This window comes from Phyllobates terribilis, unplaced genomic scaffold (genome assembly GCF_046119375.1).
Source record: "Phyllobates terribilis strain yellow unplaced genomic scaffold, ASM4611937v1 Scaffold_1__5_contigs__length_1240528914, whole genome shotgun sequence".
NCBI classification, from domain to species: Eukaryota; Metazoa; Chordata; class Amphibia; order Anura; family Dendrobatidae; genus Phyllobates; species Phyllobates terribilis.
This window is the reverse complement of record NW_027362761.1, coordinates 863606838-863628928: the sequence shown is the minus strand read 5'-3', so window position 1 is coordinate 863628928 and position 22091 is coordinate 863606838. Positions and strand designations below refer to the sequence as shown.

The 22091-nt window shown below is 42.5% G+C and overlaps 1 protein-coding gene across 2 annotated transcripts in view; it reads left to right on the top strand.

The window, feature by feature from the left end:
* Window positions 1–12778, top strand: part of SLC39A8 (solute carrier family 39 member 8) — an 87789-nt gene extending 75011 nt beyond the window's left edge. For both annotated transcript variants that reach the window (XM_073639133.1, XM_073639141.1), the window contains exon 9: window positions 832–12778. In XM_073639133.1, coding sequence (XP_073495234.1) covers window positions 832–981 — 150 coding nt within the window. In that variant the 3' untranslated portion in view covers window positions 982–12778. The remainder of the gene's footprint in view (window positions 1–831) is intronic.
* Window positions 12779–22091: the final 9313 nt, after the last annotated feature.

Genomic DNA, 22091 nt, shown 5'->3' with positions numbered 1-22091 from the left:
CTTGGCACTCTGATAAGTGCGCTCTTGGTACTCTGGGAAGTGCGCTCTTGGCACTCTGGGAAGTGCACTCTTGGCACTCTGGTAAGTGCACTCTTGGCACTTTTGTAAGTGCACTCTTGGCACTCTGATAAGTGCGCTCTTGGTACTCTGGTAAATTCACTCTTGGCACTCTGATAAGTGCGCTTTTGGTACTCTGGTAAATGCACTCTTGGCACTCTGATAAGTGCACTCTTGGCACTCTGGTGAGTGCACCCTTGGCACTCTGTTAAGTGCACACTTGGCACTCTGATAAGTGCGCTCTTGGTACTCTGGTAAATGCACTCTTAGCACTCTGGCAAGTGCACTCTTGGCACTCTGATAAGTGCGCTCTTTGCACTCTGGTAAGTGCGCTCTTGGCACTCTGGTAATGACACACTACTTATGTGAAGCATAGAAGAAAAATCCCATTTATAATGTGATTGGTTAAAAATTGATTCCTCATAAAAGCTACTATGGACTTCACTCATCCTAGGATTCCTGTCTGCACAATTTGTCATAGATGCGTGAACAATGTTGGGGCCCTGATCCTATTAATTAAAGGATGTAGCAAATTAAAAGCAGTAGTGACATTTTTTTAGAGGACCCTTAAAGTCTACTATATTGTTTTCATAGGTAAGAATGTTGATGAGTTTTAGGCAAGTTTACATACAGACTGTAGAGGTCATTCATTGTAATTGGAAAGATACACTATAAAAAATCTTCAGGTAGCCCCACATTAAGATGGCAGAAAACTATTAAGGTTAGTCATTTTTAGAAAAATATACTTATTTACCTACTTCTTTTGTCTTATAGTTTCCAGAAATGAATGAAATGCTCAAAGACAAGATTAAAGGGAGGAAAACAGACATGATCTATTTTATCATTCAGAATGCAGGTCTGCTCTCCGGATTTGCCATCATTCTATTGATAACGCTGTACGCAGGCAATATCAAACTGGATTAATGTTGATTGCTGTAATGGCTGAATATTCTGAGGACGATTTAACACAAAGATGCTTTAATGGCCTTTACCTTCTCTTTCTTCAAACCTCAAGGAGTGACGATGAATGATCAATGTTTATGCACACTTGGATTACGCAAAGAAAAAATCCTAAAAACTTTACAAACTGCTGCTACTTTAAGAGAAGCAAATATTTATATGTATATTTATTGAATGCACCAGGCATTACCTGTACAGTGTTATAGTGAGCCCAGGGTGTTACAATATATGACACATATACAGTACTGGCAGCTTATGCCCCTTCATGACATGTGATTTTTGGAAAATTAAACAATCAAGTAATGAGCTCACGTCCAAATCACATCCAAAAGAATATTTTTTTACTTAAAAAATGTTTTTGTATCTTGATCAATACTTACATTTCTGTCTTTTTTTACCAACTTTTTGTATTTTTTTTCTTCGTTGCACTAGAACTAGTGAAGGGCTATGGGATAGTACTATCTCAATGTGTAAAACGTAAAAGTGGGTATTACATCTAAAGAATATTTTTTATATATGTTTATATGCTAGCGAGCTACTTAAATTGATGAAAATGTATCATTACCCGTAATTTTTCATTTTATTTTTCACAATGACATCAATATAATGTGAGTAGAGATGATTGAATAATATGTAATTTTAAGTTCATAGCTTTGGGGAATTTTTCCTAAAAATCAGTTATGCGGCAAATAAATTCACCACGAATTGCAAGTATTTAAATTGCTTTGAAAGGATGTGAATGACAGTCTGAAGTCTTTTGGACTGTATTCAACTCTGGTCAAGCTCTTAAATGGAAACACAGCCTTAAGTAATATTAAAGTGACCTCCACATACTGTATATGGCTATAGGCAAATGGATGGTAACCAATATTTATTGCTGTTTTGTCACACACTATCTGTATAGTATATTCAGAGTTTTTTTTTTTTTTCCTACTTCTATTGCTAAGCGGTGTTCTGTGATATCATCTCACAAAACAGATTCACCAGATATTGGTTGTTGCTCTGCATTCCCTGCTTAGGCTTTTATACAGGCTGTGATAGGTTTTGTTATACTATGAGATTTGCTATACTATGTAATGGCTGAGCTAAACTTTGTGATGTGATAGCTGCAAAGGCATTATGTCACAGGTCACTCTTCTCTGTGACCTGCTTCGGTGCCTGAAACCTTATTCAAGCACTGTCATTCCTGGGTATGTCATATGAACTGATCAATAGTCCAGCTCTCGCAACGTCTGATGGACTGGTCTGGTCACATGTTCTTACACCAGCAGCAATTTTATGAACAGAAGTGTTGGTCAGTTTGTGAGGAAAGCTGCACTAACAAGGTGACCTCTTTACCTGAGAATCCATCAGTATTCATGTTCTGCCATTCTAACAGGACAGTTTGTATCTCTTTTATTTGTCTATTTTTGGTCTCGTCTCAGCTGATTTATGGTCTCAGACAACATTAAATTTAAATATGCAGGAAACAAAGAGCTTGTAAAGGCAAAATAGTACAACATTTTTAATGGAACCCGATTACCAACATTATTTTTAGCCCAAAATACATGCAGTAAAAGGAGGCCAATCCATCCACAGAAAAATATGAATGTGTTATTACTTACCTGGGGATTCAAACCTGTTACCACTGTCTGGAAAGTGTTGGGGGCACGAAGGTGATTTAAACCACTAAGTTACCCCCTTTGCCATCTATCGAACCAATAATGCAGGTAGCCAGAATCTAATTATTTGTTTTTTTTTATGCTATGTGCACACGATGCGGTTTTAATGCGTTTCTGCGGCTGTTTTTCCGCCGCGTAAACACATTAAAACTGCTTGTTAATAGGTCTGCCAGGTATAGCAATGGTAATCCGGAAGTGCTTTGCACATGATGAGGAAATTTTCGCCCCGGATTACCACTGTAGCAAAAACCGCAGCATAACCATTGTTTGGGCGTTTCCGCCGTAAATTAGCGCCCATTGCCTTGCATTGAATCGCAGCAAACCCACAGGTATAATATCTATACCTGCGGATTTGCTGTGTTTCAGTGAAAGTTGACGGGTGCGAGTTCGCGCCAGAAACGAGCTGAGGGTGGTACCCGGGTCGGGAGAGGAGGCTATTACTCCTCTCATTCGACCGCCACTCTGGCTGATAATAGCGAGAGCGGCGTGGAAGAGAGGAGCAGTAGTCTGCTCTTTCCCAGCCCGCGTACCCGCAGTAAGAAAAAGAGTAAAAAAAAGTAAAAGTAAAATAATAAACCTCTATACTCACCTGTCTGGCGGCCCCCGGTGTCCTCCTGGTCCCCGGTGGCGATGTCTTCAGCCCGGCGGCCAACAGTATACTGTGGGGCTTGGGCTCACGCCCCGCAGTAAACTGTGCTTCCAGGACCTGCGCTGATGTCAGCGATCAGATGATGGTCACGTGACCAATCAGCTGATGCTCAACTAACCCTGGAAACATTCACAAGAATGTTCCCAGGGTGGTAAGTTCACCGGGGCTGATCAGCTGATCTTCAGCTGATCAACCCCAGTGACCTCCTGCAGCATGTATACTGACAGGGGTTATTTTACACCCCTGTCAGTATACAGTGCTGTATTCTACAGCAGTGACATCAGTGATTGATGATGTCACAGCTGTAGAAGTGACCCAGATCGTTGTGGGACAATCTTTGGAGGTGCGTGAACTGCGTCGTTGATGGTGGACAGGTGAGGAATATGGTTGTTTGTTATTTTACGTTTTTTTTCAGGAGATCGAGGGCTTTGCGGAGGCGTACAATAAAAAAAATTTAAAAATAATGTTTTTTGTTTCATTAAAATACTTTATTCTGGCCGTGTCTTTTTTTGAAAAGGTGGCGACTATTTTACCACGCTGTTAGTAATGGGGGCGTCTTATAGACGCCCTCCATTACTAACCTGGGCTTCATGTCAGCCGCCAATACAAGGCTGACGTGAACCCCAACCCCAATACACCACTCTCCACTGCTACAGGCCAGTGGGAAGAGCGAGGCTAAGCTCCAGGTTTGGCGCATCTTATGGATGCACCATTTCTGGGACTGCTGATGGGTGATATTAATAGCCGCGGAGGGGGCTAGTATCCATGGCCCCTTCCATGGCTATTAATATCAGCTTGCAGCTGTTTAGGTTAGCCTTTGCTGGTTAGATTCTATAGGGGGACCCCACATCAATTTTTTTATAGGGTCCCCCTGTAATCTAGCCAGTAAAGGCTAAACAAACAACTGTGGGCTGATATAATAGCCAGGGAACATTGCTGGCTAATGACCCCTTCCCCGGCTACTAATATCAACCCCCAGCTGTTGGCTTTTCCTCTGCTGGATATAAAAATGAAGCTGGAGCCCATGCCATTTTTTTTTATTTTAGGCTCTGTGCCCATAATTCAGATGTAGCAGCGCTTTGGACGCAAATTTTTTCTGCGTCCAAAATGTTGCATTCTATTGAACGCAGGTAAATCCACATGTGTTCACTGAACCATGCGGATTTACCACATTCAATACTTTCTAGTGGTCAAATTTCAGTTGCAGAGACTAGCGACTCTGCAAGAGAATTTGACATGCTGCGGTCCTGAAAGCCGCGCCGCATGTCAGTGTCCACGGGTGATTCGCAGCCTCTGATGCAAGCATAATGGACATGGGATTTCTAGAAATACCATCCACTATGCTGTAACACCTGGATGCTGCGGGTTTGACGCTGTATAAACACGCAGCGTCAAACCTGCACTACCTCCTGACCGTGGCCACGTACCCAAACTCACCCGCAGCATGTCAATTTCTGTAGCGGAAACGCCAGTCTCCGCTGCAGATTTTGACCGATCTAAGTGTCACTATATGCGGTGGATTCACACATACCGACAACAAAAGTGCAGCATTAGGACTCCGCTTTTTGGATGCAACAAAAATAAATTGTGTCCAAAGCTGCTTGTTGATGATCGGGGGGAGCATAGCGGCTAACAAACCAGCTGTGAGATGTTAATAATGGCCATGTTTGCCTATTGGCACCTTCCCAGGCTAAAATTAGCAGCTCTCAGCAGTCGCATAAATTACATGACTAGAAATGCTAATAAAGATTGGGCGAATGGGACTAGCTGACTCCTAGCTCTTTTGTTTGGTCATGACAGGACACCCTGTCAGACCTTTTCATGACCAAACTTAATTAAAGTAAAGTAAATAGTTAAATAAACACACAGACACAGTGTAAACACTTTATTTGAAATACAACAGACACAGTCTTTAATCATTTAAATGAACCAATATACTCACCCAAGTTCTTATGGTAATCCAAGGGTTTAAGCAATGTCCCACCAAATAACTTTATTTAGCTCCAAAAAGCATTCATTGATGTACAAAAACGCTTCAAAAAAAGTATCAAAAATGCATGTAAAATCCGCATGCGTTTTTTCTGCCAGGGAGAGGCAAAAACGCTCAGGAAATTTCTGCTTCAAATCTGCATCGTGCGCACATAGCATTAAAGTTATATAGTGCCACTTGGCTAATAATGTCTTACAAAGAATTCCATAAACTGCCTTAACCGCCTAACCAATGATTGACAGTTACTGTGTATACATGAAAATAGATAATGACCATCAGTCATTAGTGTGTGGGAGTCAGTTTTATGCTTTCTGCGGGACTATGAGCTAAATAGCAGAATATTTTACTGACTGAAAATCTTCTCATAGTATTCCACCATAAACAGAACATCCTAATATGACTTCAGAACTGCTTTAAAGACGACCTTTGAACATGTTAAGCTGGACACATCATGGAATAGTGGCTGCAGAGTTGAATAAAATGGAGTTTTTACTATGTAATTTCTTCTCTCTGTTACAGAGATATTAGCTTGTAGGGTTTAGGTTGTAATTTATGTTAAGTCCGCAGAGGCGTTACCATTATTTATCATTGTGGCCGTGTACTTATTCCTTTGCTTGAGGTTAACCATTCAGAAGCAGTCAGTAACATATAGGGTGAAAAAAGAACACCCACCACAATAGCTTTGAGCGGGCTTCTCAGTGTGTAACATGTAACAATCGACAGTCTATGCCTCTCACTGATCTCAATGCAGAGCTGTGTGTGATTACAAGTGCCAGGGGCAGTGCAGAGATGAATGTGATTACATACACCTTCAGCCATAATCTTATGGCAGAATGTGTGAGGAGGGTGGGGATACTGTAGGGCTGAGGTTTTTATTATTGCAAACACCTCTGCATCTGCTGCTTTCCTCCCACAGTACTGTCAGCACTGCTCTACGCCCCTCCTCCTAAACTGACTGCCAAGAGATGAGAGCTGAAGGTGATCTACTTCCCCCACTAATAATCATATCCAGCTCTGCAGTGAGACCTGTGAAGAGATCAGACTGTCTGTCATTACATGTCTTACAGAGCTGGAGGATAGCTCTAAGCATTTATGGAGGTGTGCTCTTTCCCCCCAGTATGTTGCTGTCTGCTTATGCAGGGGAAAAAGCCCAGTGAAAAATATTTAGTAACTCCCCCTTAAACTTAGCATAAATTATAACCTAATAACCTAAACTTTACATGCTAATATGTCCACAAAGGAGAGGATACATTATGTGTGCATTATGTGCTAGTTTAACATGATGAAAGGTCCTTTTTAAAGGAAGCTGAAGATTTGGAGCATTATATCAAAAACCCAGCGTTCCAACTTTTTGTAAGATTTGTTATACATGGAAACAACACAGATGTATGGACATTTATTCTGTTTATAAGGGAGTACTATGTTGCCACTATTGTTTACTAAAATAGCACTCTGATGGTCCCACTTTCTTGAGAGGGCAATCTGATTCTGGGGCTGTAGACTGTTTTTTGGCCAAGAATTACGAAAAAAAAATGCATGATCAGTTCTGAAGTTCTGATTTTTTAAAATAAAGATTAAGCAGTTATACTTAAACATCTGGAGTTTCTTTGAAGAAAAGATCATATGTGCACTAGTACGTGCACAAACTAATGCACAAGGCCCTCATCACGGCTACTTTAAACTAATGCAGTAATTGTGTTGAAACCTCACACTAAAGTGCAGCATTAAAGCTGCTTTACGATCTCCACCTTGTGCACAATAGGCATTCAGACTCTTATCTTCTTCTTGCATTATCCCGCCTCTCCTAATCATTTGTCTCACAAGGCAGTTTATATTCTAAATATCACGTACTCATAGATTGTAATTTTGCTTGTATTCTATTTCTCAGAAAAATGTATCACTAAACTATCAGAACGATGATGTAACTGGTTTGTGAATAGAGGAGACTATACTGTATACATACAGCTGCAATCAAAATTATTCAACCCTACTGAAATGAAATATATTGGCAAAATGTACAAACTTTCTGCTTTTTGAAATGAACCAATCATACAAAAAACAATGTAACTAGCTTGACACAACTAATATAACAAGTGGCTTCTCCAATTTCAACACAAAATGCCCTGTTTAATCCGTTCGCCCCCCCCAGCCTGTTTTCACCTTCCTGACCAGGCCAAATTTTACAATTCTGACCAGTGTCACTTTATGTGGTAATAACTCTGGAACGCTTCAACGTATCCCAGTGATTCTCAGAGACTGTTTTTTCGTGACACATTGTACTTTATGTTAGCGGTAAACTTAGGTTGATATTTTTTTTTCGTTCATTTGTGAAAATATCAGAAATTTGGCAAAAAGTTTGAAAATGTCACAATTTTCGAACTTTTAATTTTTATGCCCTTAAATCAGATAGTTAAATCACATAATATAATAAACAAATAAAATTTACCACATGTCTACTTTACATCAGAATCATTTTTGAAACATGATTTGTTTTTGCCGCAACTTGTCGTGATGTCAGCGGATGTCAGCGCCGGCTGCAGCCGGGGGTCATGTGCTGCCTGTGAGCGACCAGGCTTGGAAGGGAAGGAGCTTGTGAAAGATATACAACCAAGGAGGGGTCACACTGAACTCACAGAGATCCCACTGATGCCACCACTTATCATGGGAACGCAAGTGTGCTGCCTCCAATTGTCAGGACAATTACGCAATTGTCTGACCTGTGAGGGAAGAGACCGCAGTTGCTTCCACTACTAGACTGGTTATTGGGAAAATCGTATGTGAACGTATGGTATATACACCTCCAATTCCAAGGCATGTAATATATGTATATATTCATCATACGGTCACTGCCAGTTCCACAATAACAAAAGAACTACTAGCTGCCACCACCAATCGCTTATACAGGCCAATTGGACACCCATTACAGGTAGCGTATGGCTTCAGGGGTGAGGTTTACAGAGCTATTAAATTTTATATATTTAATCCAGAAAGTTAGGCAATGTTTATATAAATATACCAGATGATACAGATTGGTAATAAAACACTACGATATATACAATTACATAAAATAAAAAGAAAGAAACTTAGTAAACCTGGTTACAGAAATGGTTCAAAGCATACCGGAGGGAAGCACTCCCGATTTGGAAAATGGACACTCACACAGCGAACTATGTCTTCCCAGAATAACATAGACTCAAACCCAATTTCTGCTTTTTATTAGCTCTAAATTTCGCCAACATACCTCCCCTTCATGACCTCATGTGTGGGCTGTCTGTGGGAGGTTCTCAGCCCTTCAAGATTTTATGAGATCCCCAATTTACAAGAAATCTTCACCTCTGAAGGTCCCAGGTTTTAGATATTGACTTCATATTTTCTATCATGATTTTACCTTTACATAGAGACCAAATATAGCCAGGTTCGCATAATCTATTGGACCTATATTCTAGTGGCCCCATGGCGATGTGAGTGAATGCGTCACATCTGTAGCTTCACTACAACGTTGAAATCTAAATCCCATAAATATTGGATCAATACAGACTCCAATATTCATTCCTGACCACTGTCACCGGCTGGTTTGCAATCTGTGCTGTATGAAAGGAAGCCCTATGCCTAGGAAAGCATACTTTTCCTCCCAATTGTAAACAAATTTCAGCCTGGTTGTCATTTTCCCAGAATAGATTTCCTGTTTAGTTTCCTGTACGCTGCATGGAGTGCTGCTTCAAGTGTTGTTTAATAATTTTCTTTCCCAAACTATAACTAGTTTCCTCTCTTCCCCATATGTTCAGTGTGAGGTCCTACTACCAAAAGGATTTTGAATTGTCAGCTCTCCTCCCTTCTCTAGAAATTGTTATGGATTAAAATTTTTCTATGACACCTCCCCCTTTTAGAAGTGGTACGGGAAACTGATTTACAGATTGTCTCCCAAGCCCACATCACAGCACAACTTCCCTGGATCCCACAGTACCCTCTTTTTCTGGGACTCAGAGATTGGGTTCTCCATGATGTCACTCAGAGCCACCAGACAAATATGAACTTCCTGTCTGGAGGTAGCCAGAAGTGACGCTAAGACCCCAATCTCACAGGAAACCTCTGGGACCTGCTCTAGGTCAGTATCTGGTCCTGTTATCCCGCCGGAAGATGAGGGTCCAGAAAGAAGTTCGTTACCTGCGTTCTGGGCACTCTTGACTGTGGGTGACAGCGGTTATGTAGTCTATCTCCCTGGGAGATTGTGCTTTCCCTTTAGCCTGACAGACTCTGAGTAAATCTTTCTTCTCACCATGACAGACTGAGGACACAACTTTCCCACCATCCTGACAGGTTATGGATACCGCTTTCCCATCATCCTGACAGGCTGTGGGCAACACTTTTCCCCCACCCTGACAGGCTGTGGGACACACTTTCCCACCACCCTTGCAGACTGGGAATACTACTTCTCCCCCACCCTGACAGGCTGTGGGCACAACTTTCCCACCACCCTGGCAGGTTATGGGCCCTGCTTTCCCATCATTCTGACAGACTGTGGATAACATTTTTCCCTTAACCTGACCGGCTGTTGGACACACTTTCCCACCATCTGGACATGCTGGTGATAAAACTTTCCACGCCCCCGCTGTTACCTCAGGAGCTATGCTCATCATGGGGCCACTACCACCAACCATAACACAGTCCATTGTGACACTGTTCAACTGCACACGACCGCCTTCTTTATGATTCCCATGCTTTTCCCCATCCTCCCCTAATACCTCTGGAGCAGTGCTAATCAAGGGGCAGCTACCACCGGCCTTGTCACAATCTGTCATGACGCTGGTCAGTTGCACCTGACCAGCTTCTTTATGATGCCTGTGCCTGTCCCCATTGCCCTTAGTACTGATTCTCACTCCTTTTAGGGGATCTTCAGTAACATCACCCCGCATCGTGACATGGCTGAGTTCACCTGTACGACAAAACATATTATCATTATGCATCACATTGACATTCACATTATCAACATTTAAAATATATGACATACCAGATCTGGGATGGTTGTCAGGATTGTATTGAGCAACCAACCGTCCCAGATCAGTTCCCAATAAAAAATTTGTGTGGAGAGTCTCAGACACCCCCACTTCCCGTAACCCCCTCAGGGCGGATGAGAATTTGTTCAGCGCCAGTGCCCTTGAGCCCCACAGTGACGGTGTCACCCACAGTAACCGGTTGCAAGTTTTTACGGGCCCTCCCAACCGCCTCACTGACAAAAAGAACAACTGCAGTAGGCCCCTGGGCCTCGGGTGTGGGGTTCATCTTTTGCCTATCTGGGCAGATTAGACTGATGTGACCAGTTCGGTCGCAGGTAAAGCACCAGCGGGCATCAGATTCAGGCCGGGTTCTGGAAGATGAGGCAGAGAAATGGATGTCGACTAACCCTCTTTGCAGCTGGCAACGGCTGACTTCTGCACCTCAGGTGTATGGTTGGCCTCATAAGTATCTGCAATTGGAATGCTCGAATCCGAGTAAAGAGCCCAATGTAAGTCTATGGGAAACTCGAGCATTTTTCTGGCTAATCCCCCCCCCCCCGGCGGCCTGCAGAGGGCCAAAAAATTGCCCAAATCGATGGGAACAGGTGACAAATGGCATGGGAACAGCATGGGGAAGACCCCTGGAAGCATTTCTGACTCTCAGGTCACTGCTGTCAACAATGTTGTCAGAGGTATTACGCCACTTTTACAGACACAATAAAACATGCAAAAACAAAACCAAAATGGATTTTCCTGGTAAATATGTTAAGGAACATCCATTCCAGGGTAATGACGTGTATATAAGGAAAAATAAATATACAAAAACAAAAATGCTCCTCCACACCTTGGGCTATGTTCACACGTAGTGTTTTTGATGCGTTTTTGCACTTTTGCATTGCTTTCAACCAAGACAAATGCATTCACCTGGAAATGTCATTTTAACATTTTACAACCTTATCTGCCCATGTGCGTGTGTGAGACATGATCAGACACATGAATAGAGTGCTGAAAAGACATGGGAACAGCATGGGGAAGACCACTGGAAGCATCTCTGACTCCCAGGTCACTGCCTAAAAGTGTGCCCAACAGAAGTGATCCTTGGCGCATGCAAAGATGCCTCCCGCCATGCATCTGTCATTGCAGACTTGTCCCAGCGCAGCGTTCAGTTGTCCCTACCCCATTCCTTGGAATGCAAGCGCAAGTATGCAGCCAGCCACCCACCCACAAGCCGCAATAGTAAACTGCCAGATATCTGTCAGCTGCTTGCACTTGAAATGTGGCCTTTTAGGCTTTTAGGCTTGTGGAGGCGGAAGCTGTGTCCATACTTAGTCTCCAGCCGGCACTATTTCTCCTGGTGTCGTCTCCGCCTTCCACAAGCACCGGTCCCAGAACATTACTGCTGGTACTTTTCTGTGGGAATCTACTTGCCTCCTGCCAGCCTGGAATATTTCCAGTGAACTATGGTACGACGTCATGGTATTAACACTACCTCCAGTACCAGTTGCGAAGCCATCACCAATTTCCTTCTCAGGAATTTTATTTGGTAGACTGAGTGGCTGCCCAAATACATTAGTTTATCACAAAGGAGCTGAAGATACAGAGTGGCAGTAGGTGCAAGTTTCTCCAGCCTGTTAGATATCAGAGGGTGAACGACAGCACAGTGGCTCAGTGGTTAGCACTGAAGTTTTGCAGCGCTGGGATCCTGGGTTCAAATCCCAGCAAGGACAACATCTGCAAGGATTTTGAATATTCTCCCCATGTTTGCGTGGGTTTCCCCCTCAGTAAAAGAACCTTCCCACACACTTTTCTTAGCCAGGACTGCTTCTCGGCAGGGTTGGACGGTCCCACCAGAGAATCCCCAGGTGGTCCCTGGATTCTCCATCAGCAGAGTTCATGATAGCACAAACTTTGCAGCTGCTATGGGGCTCTTGAGCGGGGGAGAAAGGTGGGCCCTCAGAATCAAATCCTCTGGTGGGCCCAATGCTTTTCAGTCTGACAATGCTTCTCAGTGAGAGTTGTATTTCACCACAGCCATATTCTTTAGCTCGGTGAAAGGACTGGCATAGAGGGAAACCGTATCTACTCCGGCTGTCATTTCTCCGTCACCAGGTTCTGCCCATTGTTACACACGACCATGCCTGGCTGTATGTTCAGCGGTGAGAGCCACAGATCAGGCTGCTGTGTTACAGCTTTCAACAACTCTGCAGCGGTGGGCGGTTTGTCACCTAAGCATTAAGCATATTATCTTCAGCACAGCCTGTTGCTGCTTGGCCAAGGCAGTGCTGCAGTGCTTTCAGCTTGTGACTGATGTGGTCATTTTGGAGATGGAGGCTGAACTGGAGGAGGAGGTGCAAGAGCTGAACAATGTGATTACATTGAGGTTACATTGGCGAGTCTAGTTTTTATACTAAAGAAAGATCCTACTGTGTTTTTATTTTTATTTTTTTAAAAAATTGTTTACGTCTCTTCAAATGTTTATTGAAGTGTGTCCTAATTTTTGGCAGCCCTTGAAATTGTTACATATGCAATAACAGTATAGGAGTCTCACTCCTTAATAATGTGAAGAACAATTCAAATAAATTCTGTATTCTAGAATATTAACTGTCTTATCTGAAATTCTTTTACGGGTGAGGTATCGCAGTATGGATAGCGTATTACACCTATACAGCCAGGTATTATTGCCTTATACTGCGTGCTGCTGGTGCTGCCCAAAAAAATAAAAATCTATTCTATTCCCTATCGATAACGCTGTTAGATGCATTTACAATAGGAACAAGTGCTGCTGCTAGGTGGTATCATCACCAGCTACAGATGAGTGTTCATTCTGGTCCATAAATGTCTTCCACGGTCCATAACTTTTTTTTTTATTTCTTTGGCCTTATACACAAGTCATTACTCTGGAAAGAATGTTTCTTAACATTTTTTCCATTTTAGCTTGTTTTTTGTATGTTTTTTTTTGTCAGTCCGCAAAAGTGGCATAAAACTTTTACAACATTGTTCACAGATATGCTATTTGTTAGTGGCCAACTGAGAATAGGTTTGAACCCTCAACTGCAATACTTTAAATGGAGTGTAATATTTGACACGCTCACAATAATTGCTGGATTATTAGGGCGTTCATATGGGATAACGTCTGAAGGCTACGGTTTCAGACAGTCACCTTATAGTATGGTATTTGTAAGCGACCAAGTGTCAATTGCTTCAACAAAACACAGGTGGCTGACTTTAAAAGGAGTGGAATATTTGGCACTTTCCACAAAATTTCTGTATTATTACAGCAGTCATATGGATCACGTGCGTCTGATCATTGAAAAAAATTCCTCTGCTTCCACAATACAATAATATGAATAAAACTAAAAAAATCTGGCTGTATTCTGCGAACAATCAAATGGAGCTGTAAAATGGTGTACGCTGACACACTGCTACAATCTATAAATGGAAGACAACATTTTCCACATTCACTACAAATGGCTGGATTTGAACTGCAGTTACAGTATATGTGATACGTCTGACAGAGAACCAAGGTTTTAAATAGCAGGCCTGTAATTTACTAATATTATTCTACACAAAGACCTAGTGTGAATAGCTTGACCGACAAACTGCAACAGAATGGAAATGGAAGAAATGTCTGATTTTGAAACAGTCTTATAGGTGATATGTCTGACAGAGAACCACAGTTTTAAATAGCAGGCCTGTAATTTATTAATATTATTCTACACAGAGACCTAGTGTGAATAGCTTGACCGACATACTGCAACAAAATGGAAGAAATGTCTGATTTTGGAACAGTCTTATAGGTGATATGTCTGACAGAGAACCACGGTTTTAAATAGCAGGCCAGTAATTTACTAATACTATTCTTCACAGACACCTTGTGTGAATATCTTGACCAACACACTGCAACAGAATGGAAAAGGAGGCCAACATTTTCCACGTTCAGTTCAAATTTCTGGATTTTTATCGCTGAAATATGGAACAGATCTGGCCTTATTCTGCAGTGAGAGCAAGCAAATGGAGCAGAAAAATGGTGTACTCTGGAATGCTTTTTAAGCAAATAACCAGGATTAAGATAAAAAAAAAAAAATTTGCCCTGGCCCCTGATATCTGGGGCTATGTTTACAAATATCTGTAATTATTACAGCAGCAGACAGGGCATTCAATGGACCCTCTTGTGCTGTTTCATACACTGCCACATACACTAGCTGCCTGCCTAGCACTGATTACATGCAGCTGGATTAGTCCTCAGAAGGACTGTTAGTTCAGATGGATATATATATATATATATATATATATATATATATATATATATATATATACAATACAGACCAAAAGTTTGGACACACCTTCTCATTTAAAGATTTTTCTGTATTTTCATGACTATGAAAATTGTACATTCACACTGAAGGCATCAAAACTATGAATTAATACATGTGGAATTATATACTTAACAAAAAAGTATGAAACAACTGAAAATATGTCTTATATTCTAGGTTCTTCAAAGTAGCCACCTTTTGCTTTGATGACTGTTTTGTACACTCTTGGCATTCTCTTGATGAGCTTCAAGAGGTAGTCACCTGAAATGGTCTTCCAACAATCTTGAAGGAGTTCCCAGAGATGCTTAGCACTTGTTGGCCCTTTTGCCTGGAGGTGTGTTTTGGGTCATTGTCCTGTTGAAAAATAAATGATGGTTCAACTAAACGCAAACCGGATGGAATAGCATGCCGCTGCAAGATGCTGTGGTAGCCATGCTGGTTCAGTATGCCTTCAATTTTGAATAAATCCCCAACAGTGTCACCAGCAAAGCACCCCCACACCATCACACCTCCTCCTCCATGCTTCACGGTGGGAACCAGGCATGTAGAGTCCTTCCGTTCACCTTTTCTGCGTCACACAAAGACACGGTGGTTGGAACCAAAGATCTAAAATTTCGACTCATCAGACCAAAGCACAGATTTCCACTGGTCTAATGTCCATTCCTTGTGTTCTTTAGCCCAAACAAGTCTCTTCTGCTTGTTGCCTGTCCTTAGCAGTGGTTTCCTAGCAGCTAATTTACCATGAAGGCCTGCTGCACAAAGTCTCCTCTTAACAGTTGTTGAAGAGATGTGTCTGCTGCTAGAACTCTGTGTGGCATTGACCTGGTCTCTAATCTGAGCTGCTGTTAACCTGCGATTTCTGAGGCTGGTGACTCGGATAAAGTTATCCTCAGAAGCAGAGGTGACTCTTGGTCTTCTTTCCTGGGGCAGTCCTCATGTGAGCCAGTTTCTTTGTAGCACTTGATGGTTTTTGCAACTGCACTTGGGGATACTTTCAAAGTTTTCCCAATTTTTCGGACTGACTGACCTTCATTTCTTAAAGTAATGATGGCCACTCGTTTTTCTTTACTTAGCTGCTTTTTTCTTGTCATAATACAAATTCTAACAGTCTATTCAGTAGGACTATCAGCTGTGTATCCTCCAGACTTCTGCACAACACAACTGATGGTCCCAACCCCATTTATAAGGCAAGAAATACCACTTATTAAACCTGACAGGGCACACCTGTGAAGTGAAAACCATTTCCGGTGACTACCTCTTGAAGCTCATCAAGAGAATGCCAAGAGTGTGCAAAGCAGTCATCAAACCAAAAGGTGGCTACTTTGAAGAACCTAGAATATAAGACATATTTTCAGTTGTTTCCCACTTTTTTGTTAAGTATATAATTCCACATGTGTTAATTCATAGTTTTGATGCCTTCAGTGTGTATGTACAATTTTCATAGTCATGAAAATACAGAAAAATCTTTAAATGAGAAGGTGTGTCCAAACTTTTGGTCTGTACTGTATGTTGTGGAATACCTATACTAACTATAAATAAGCAAATTTCTCCTGACTCAGCAGCACCTCTCCCTACTCTGCCTGGCTCAGGGGTAGACTGACGAGCATAGCGGCACCAGGTCTTATATAGACCTGATGATGCTGTGCGGCCAGCCAATCACTGTAATGTCCACAACCAACATGGCTATGGCATTACAGTGCATGGCAGGCAATCCCTGCATGTTCATTGGCTCTCTAAAGAGCGCCAAACATGCAGGTAGGGGACCCGAGTTCCCGCCCGAGGAACCCGGAAGTACACGCTGAGCGCCGAGCTTGTCGAGCACCGTGATGCTCGGGCGAGTACAGAGCAGTGGCGAGCACATTCGCTCATCACTAGTGGCCTCCTTTGGCTCCCACACCTTCATGAACTGTGACACGTCCACAGGGCAAAGAAGAAGAAATTAGTCCTTCACCATCAGGTCCTTCAATTCTTCGAAGGTGGTACCTGATAGGCCCTGGACCCACTTCTTGAAGTTAGTTGATTCTGAGCCCATCCACCACATCACTGTAGCTGTTGTGAGGTCCACGTTGGAGGGCCCAGAACTTTTTCTGGTACACTGCAGGAGTCAGCTGGTATTTCTCTATCAGGGCCTGTTTGATGACCTCATAATCTCCATCTTGATCTCAAGGGAGAGAGGCGAACACCTCCAGAGCTTTGCCTCGAAGCCTTGGTCATCAGGCAGCTGGTACTCTCTGCAGGCCTTATGAAACCCCGCAAAAAAGTGTCCAGACCCGCATCCTTGTCCATGACAGAAAAATGCACAGGACCGGGTTTAAAGGTGGAGACATTACAGGTCTCACTGTTCAGTGGGGTGGATTTTTGGAGTTGGATTAATTCCAACTGGTACTCTTGCTCATCTTGTCACTAAGCAGGCTCTCGATTAGCCTGTCGCTCAGCTCTCTCAGTGCCATTCGATTTTTGGAATGCAAAATGAGGTGGAATAGGCAGCGGACGCAATATCGTGTTTGCAGAGCCCCTGATATGTCTAAACAGTGGAAACCTCCCACATGTGACCCCATTTTGGAAACTAAACACCTCATGGAATTTATCTAGCTGTGTGGTGAGCACCTTGAATCCGCAAGTGCTTTACAGAATTTTATAAAGTTGAGCTGTGAAAATAAAAAAACATATTTTCCCCACAAAAATGTCGCTTTAGCCCCCAATTTTTTTTTAACAATGGTAACAGGAGAAAATGTACCATACAACTTGTGCAATTTCTCTTTAGTACACTGATACCACATATGTGGTGGAAAATTGCTGTTTGGGCGCATGGAAGGGCGCGGAAGGAAAAGAGTGCCATTTGACTTTTGGAGCACAAAATTGACTGGAATAGATAGCGGAAGCCATGTCTCGTGCCTAAACAGTGGAAACCCCCCTACAAGTGACCCCATTTTGGAAACTACACTCCTCAAGAAATCTATTTAGAGGTATGATAAGCACCTTAAACCCACAGATGCTTCACAGAATTTTATAACATAGAGACGTGAAAATGAAACAATAAATTTTTTCCCACAAAATAAATTGCTTTTGCTGCACATATTTAATTTTCACAAGGTTAACAGGTGAAAATGGATTATACAATTTGTGCAATTTCTCCTGAGTACACTGACACCCCAAGTGTAATGGAAAACTACTGTTGGGGTGCACGGAAGGGCTTGGAAGGGAAAGAAAACCATTTACGTTTTGGAGCGCCATTTTGGCTGAAATAGATTGTAGCTGCCATATCACATTTTAAGAGCCCCTGACATGACAAAACAACAAAAACCACCACAAGTAACCCCTTTTTGGAAACTATACCTCTTGAGAAATTCATCTAGGTGTGTAGTGAGCATTTTTACATCTCAGGCAATTCACAGAATTGTATAACATTGAGCTAATGGGAGAAAACGAATGTTACAATTTGTTGCGCAATTTCTCCTTAGTACGCCAATACTCCAAACGTGGTTGAAAATTACTTTTGAGGCGCAGTGCAAAGCTCAGAAGGGAAATTGGAATACAGATGGTCTGGAATGGTTTGAGGGTGCCATGTCACATTAGCAGAGCCCCTGACATGTCAGAAAAGGAGACCCCAACATAAATGCCCCCACTTTACAAACTACACCTCTCAATGAATTTATCTAGGGGTGCAGTCAGCATATTGACATCACAAGTGTCTCAGAGAATATTATACCTTTGGGTATAGAAAAAAAGAATAATGACATTTTTACCACTAAAAGTGTTGTTTAAGCCTCAAGTTTTAATTTTATAAGGGCTAATAGGAAAAAAGTGACCTCAGTTTGTTGTGTAATTTCTCCTGCATGCACCAATACCCTACATGTAATCAGGAAATACTTTTCAGGCACAGTGGAAAGCTTAGAAAGGAAGGAGCGCCATATAATAGTGCAGATTTTGTTATGGTTTGCGGGAACCATTGTGCATAGATCCAAAAGGAAAAAAGAAGACAGCACTCACCATTAGATGCCGGTGTGAAATCCCTTAATCCGGAATTGACATTCAGACATAGCGGCTGGCTAGTGGGTGCGGTGGTGAGGAGTGGACGACGGCCGTTTCGGCCACTAACTGCGCTTCTACGGCTTCTATTGGATCCATGGACCCACACCCCCTAGCCAGCTGCAATATCTGAATGTCGATTTTGGATTAAAGGATTTCACACCGGCATCTAATGGTAAATGCTGTTTTCTTTTTTCCTTTTGAATCTATGCACAGTATTGGACTATATACAGCACCACTTAACGTAGATTGCCGAGGGCTGAGTATTCCGATATAAGGAATAATTGACTTAAAAGGTGATTAATGGACCTAGTGTCGTTCAGCTTCTTCTTGATATTGGAAATGTCACATTGTCATAATCTCTGCGGTGCTAGAACAGCAGGACCCTCCCTCCATAAGTGACCCCATTTTACCAACTACACCGCTCAATGAATTCATCTAAGGGTTTAGTGATTATTGACATCATGGTTGTGTCACAGAATTTTACACCATTGGGCGGCAAAGAAAAAATAATTACATTTTTACCACAAAAGATTTTACATTTTTACATGTGAAAATTGGTAAAAATGGCACCAGAAGGGTAGGCGCTCTATTTGACTCGTGGAGAATAAATTTTCATAGAATAGTTTGCGTACTGCAGAATTCTTCCCTCAAGTGACCACATTTTGAAAATTACACCCCTCTGGCAATTTATCTACAGGGGTAATTACAATTTTGACTCCATGGGTGTTTTCCAAAAACTAGCAGCAGTGGATGTTATGGAGTGAAAATTGCAAATCTGCCATTGTAGTGCCCAGTATGTTGTAGTGACCATACATTGCAACCAGTTTTTGCTTCTGGAGACATGGACCACATAAATTAAGCGTGCTCCGATCACTACAGAATTGCCAAACGTTGATGCTAACTGGGTTTAGGCACACTGTGGGGCTCAGAAGGGAGCAGGGCATTTGAATTTGGTAATCCAGAATTTGCTTGATTTCTTTTGAGTGGTGAGAAGCCATTTTGCTTTTCCAGAGCGTTTCTGGTACCAGTAAGGTGGAAGCCCCCTATATTTCCATTGACAGATGATGGACCTGAGTGGGGACTAGCTTTTTTTGTGGATTGAGTTGAAGCTTTTATTGGGAACATTTTACATAAAATTTTGGATCACATTTATCCAGTGCTCTACGCTGAGCACTTACATCGGGGTTTCCATCTAAATGTCTGAATGGCGTGATTCAGATGAAACCTCCGAGGGATAAATTCACTATAATGAGGCAGCAGAGTTACTCTGGATTCCATCTGGCCTTTGTTTATGTCCTTCTTTTCAGACGTACACAAAACTGTGGTGGACCGCTATTTTGTGCACGCTTAAAAAAAATGGACACCGTTGGATCATAGGCCAGGCAGCATACACAGTGTCTCCATCTGCCTCATTATAGTGAATCTTCTGTTAGGGGTTTCGTTTGAATCACATATTTCAGAGAGTTATACATCAACCCCAATGTAAGTGCGCAGCCTGGAGCGCAGGTTAAATGTGAGCCAAGCCTTACTCCAATTCTTTGTAGGACAAGATGACGTTTTCATCAATAACATTTTTATTTACATTTGACTTTTTGATCGCATTTTATACAATTTTTGTTCTGCTGTATGATGAAAAAGCATAGTTTAATGCCTCAATTTTTTTTTTTTACCGGTGTTTACTGAAGGGGTTAACTAGCGTGACAGTTTTATAGTTTGAGTCATTACGGAGACACGGTGATACCAAATATGTGTACTACCTATTTATTGGTATAATATTTTTTTCATTTTTTATTTTGTGGTTTTTAAAAAATATTTTAAATTTTTTTAAAAATTTATTTTTTTCATTTTTTTACTTAGCCTCTCTATGGGACTTTAACTTTCATTACTCTCATTGCTGGTATAATGCATTGCAGTGCTGCACTGACAGAAGTCTCTTACACCATGTTTATGGCATGGTCTAGCAAGGACATTATAGCTGGCAGACCCGGAGACACGAGGCGCCAATAGGAAGTGAAATATTGACTGATATTGATCGCGGTCTTTAGGGGGTTAAATGTCTCGGGCAGTGGGGGCACCGCTCCTTGCCGTGACAGCCGCATCTCGGCTAATAATTACACAGAGCTCCCACGTGGGCCTGCATGAATGCCATGACATATCCATTTATTTCATGAGTCGTGAACCCCTTTCAGACCAAGACGTAACCTTACGTCAACGGTCATGAAATGGGTTAAAGATTACTGCAGGCTCAGAATTATTTATCCCTCCTGGATAATTGTCTTTAGTAGAGATGGGCAGATCACACAAAATTTGAATTTGCCTGTTCACACAGAATAAAGCAGGAAATTCATTTCACTGACAAGTTATTCTCCGCAAATTTAATGTTCTCTATTATGTTCTGTGGTCACTCCAGACTCCGGAGCATAAAAAACTTAAGATGTAAAAAACTAAAGAAGATATTGTACTTATACTCACCGTACCCTTTACCACTTCTGCGGATCCCATCACTTCCTGCCTGCTGTCCAGAACTCTGTCGCGTTGCATTTTCAGCCCAGTGTTCACTCTAGGCCAGGGCTCTTGGACGCGAGTGTAACGTAACAAGGGGTGGTAGCCGTGGGTGAGGTACTCGTGCTTTACGCCCCGGCAAACTACATGAAAATAGGGGTCCTGGCTGGCTGTGTGGACTTTAGCTGTTATGGCGATATGGCCTTGGAGAATGCATGATGCCATTGTTTTCAGCTGGCCAGAACCAAGTGTTGCATATTTCATTGAGAGAGGCCAAAGTTCTGTAGACCACAAGCATAAAGTGGCCTGCGGGCTACAGAAAGGAGAGCAGTAGTGCAGGGAGATCATGTCTCCCTGCTCTACTGCACAACTATATCAGAGTGCTGCCGATACCCAGGGCCGCCATCAGGGCATTACTGCACTTACTGCTGTATGCGGCCCCCCGAGCAGCAGTGCAGAGGGGCCCCCCTCTTGTGTGTCTGCTCACGGGGCCCCATCCTGTAACAAAGTGCCGAGCGCCGGGGCGTTTACCGCCTTAGGCGGCGCACATCTCGGCCCTGGGTTCCTTACCGGAGCTGCGCTGCTGCAGCAACTCCTTCATGCTTCTCCTGACTTCCAGTCATGTAACGGCATGTACTCGCCGTCACATGACCAGAATTCAGGAGAACCTGGAGGCAGTGGCATTGAGCGCCCGGATTCTGCAGGGATCGCATGAGGGGTAAGTATGACAACTTTATTTTTTTAAATACAATTAATTAAATGGGAGTGAGGGGGGGGGGGAGGGGTGAGCTGTACATGGGGAATGGAGGAACAATGAGCTACACATGGAGAATGGGGGGGAATGAGCTGCACATGGGGAATTGGAAGTGGGGGGAGGATGAGCTGCACATGGGGAATTGAAAGTGAAGTGGAGAATGAGCTGCACATGGGGAA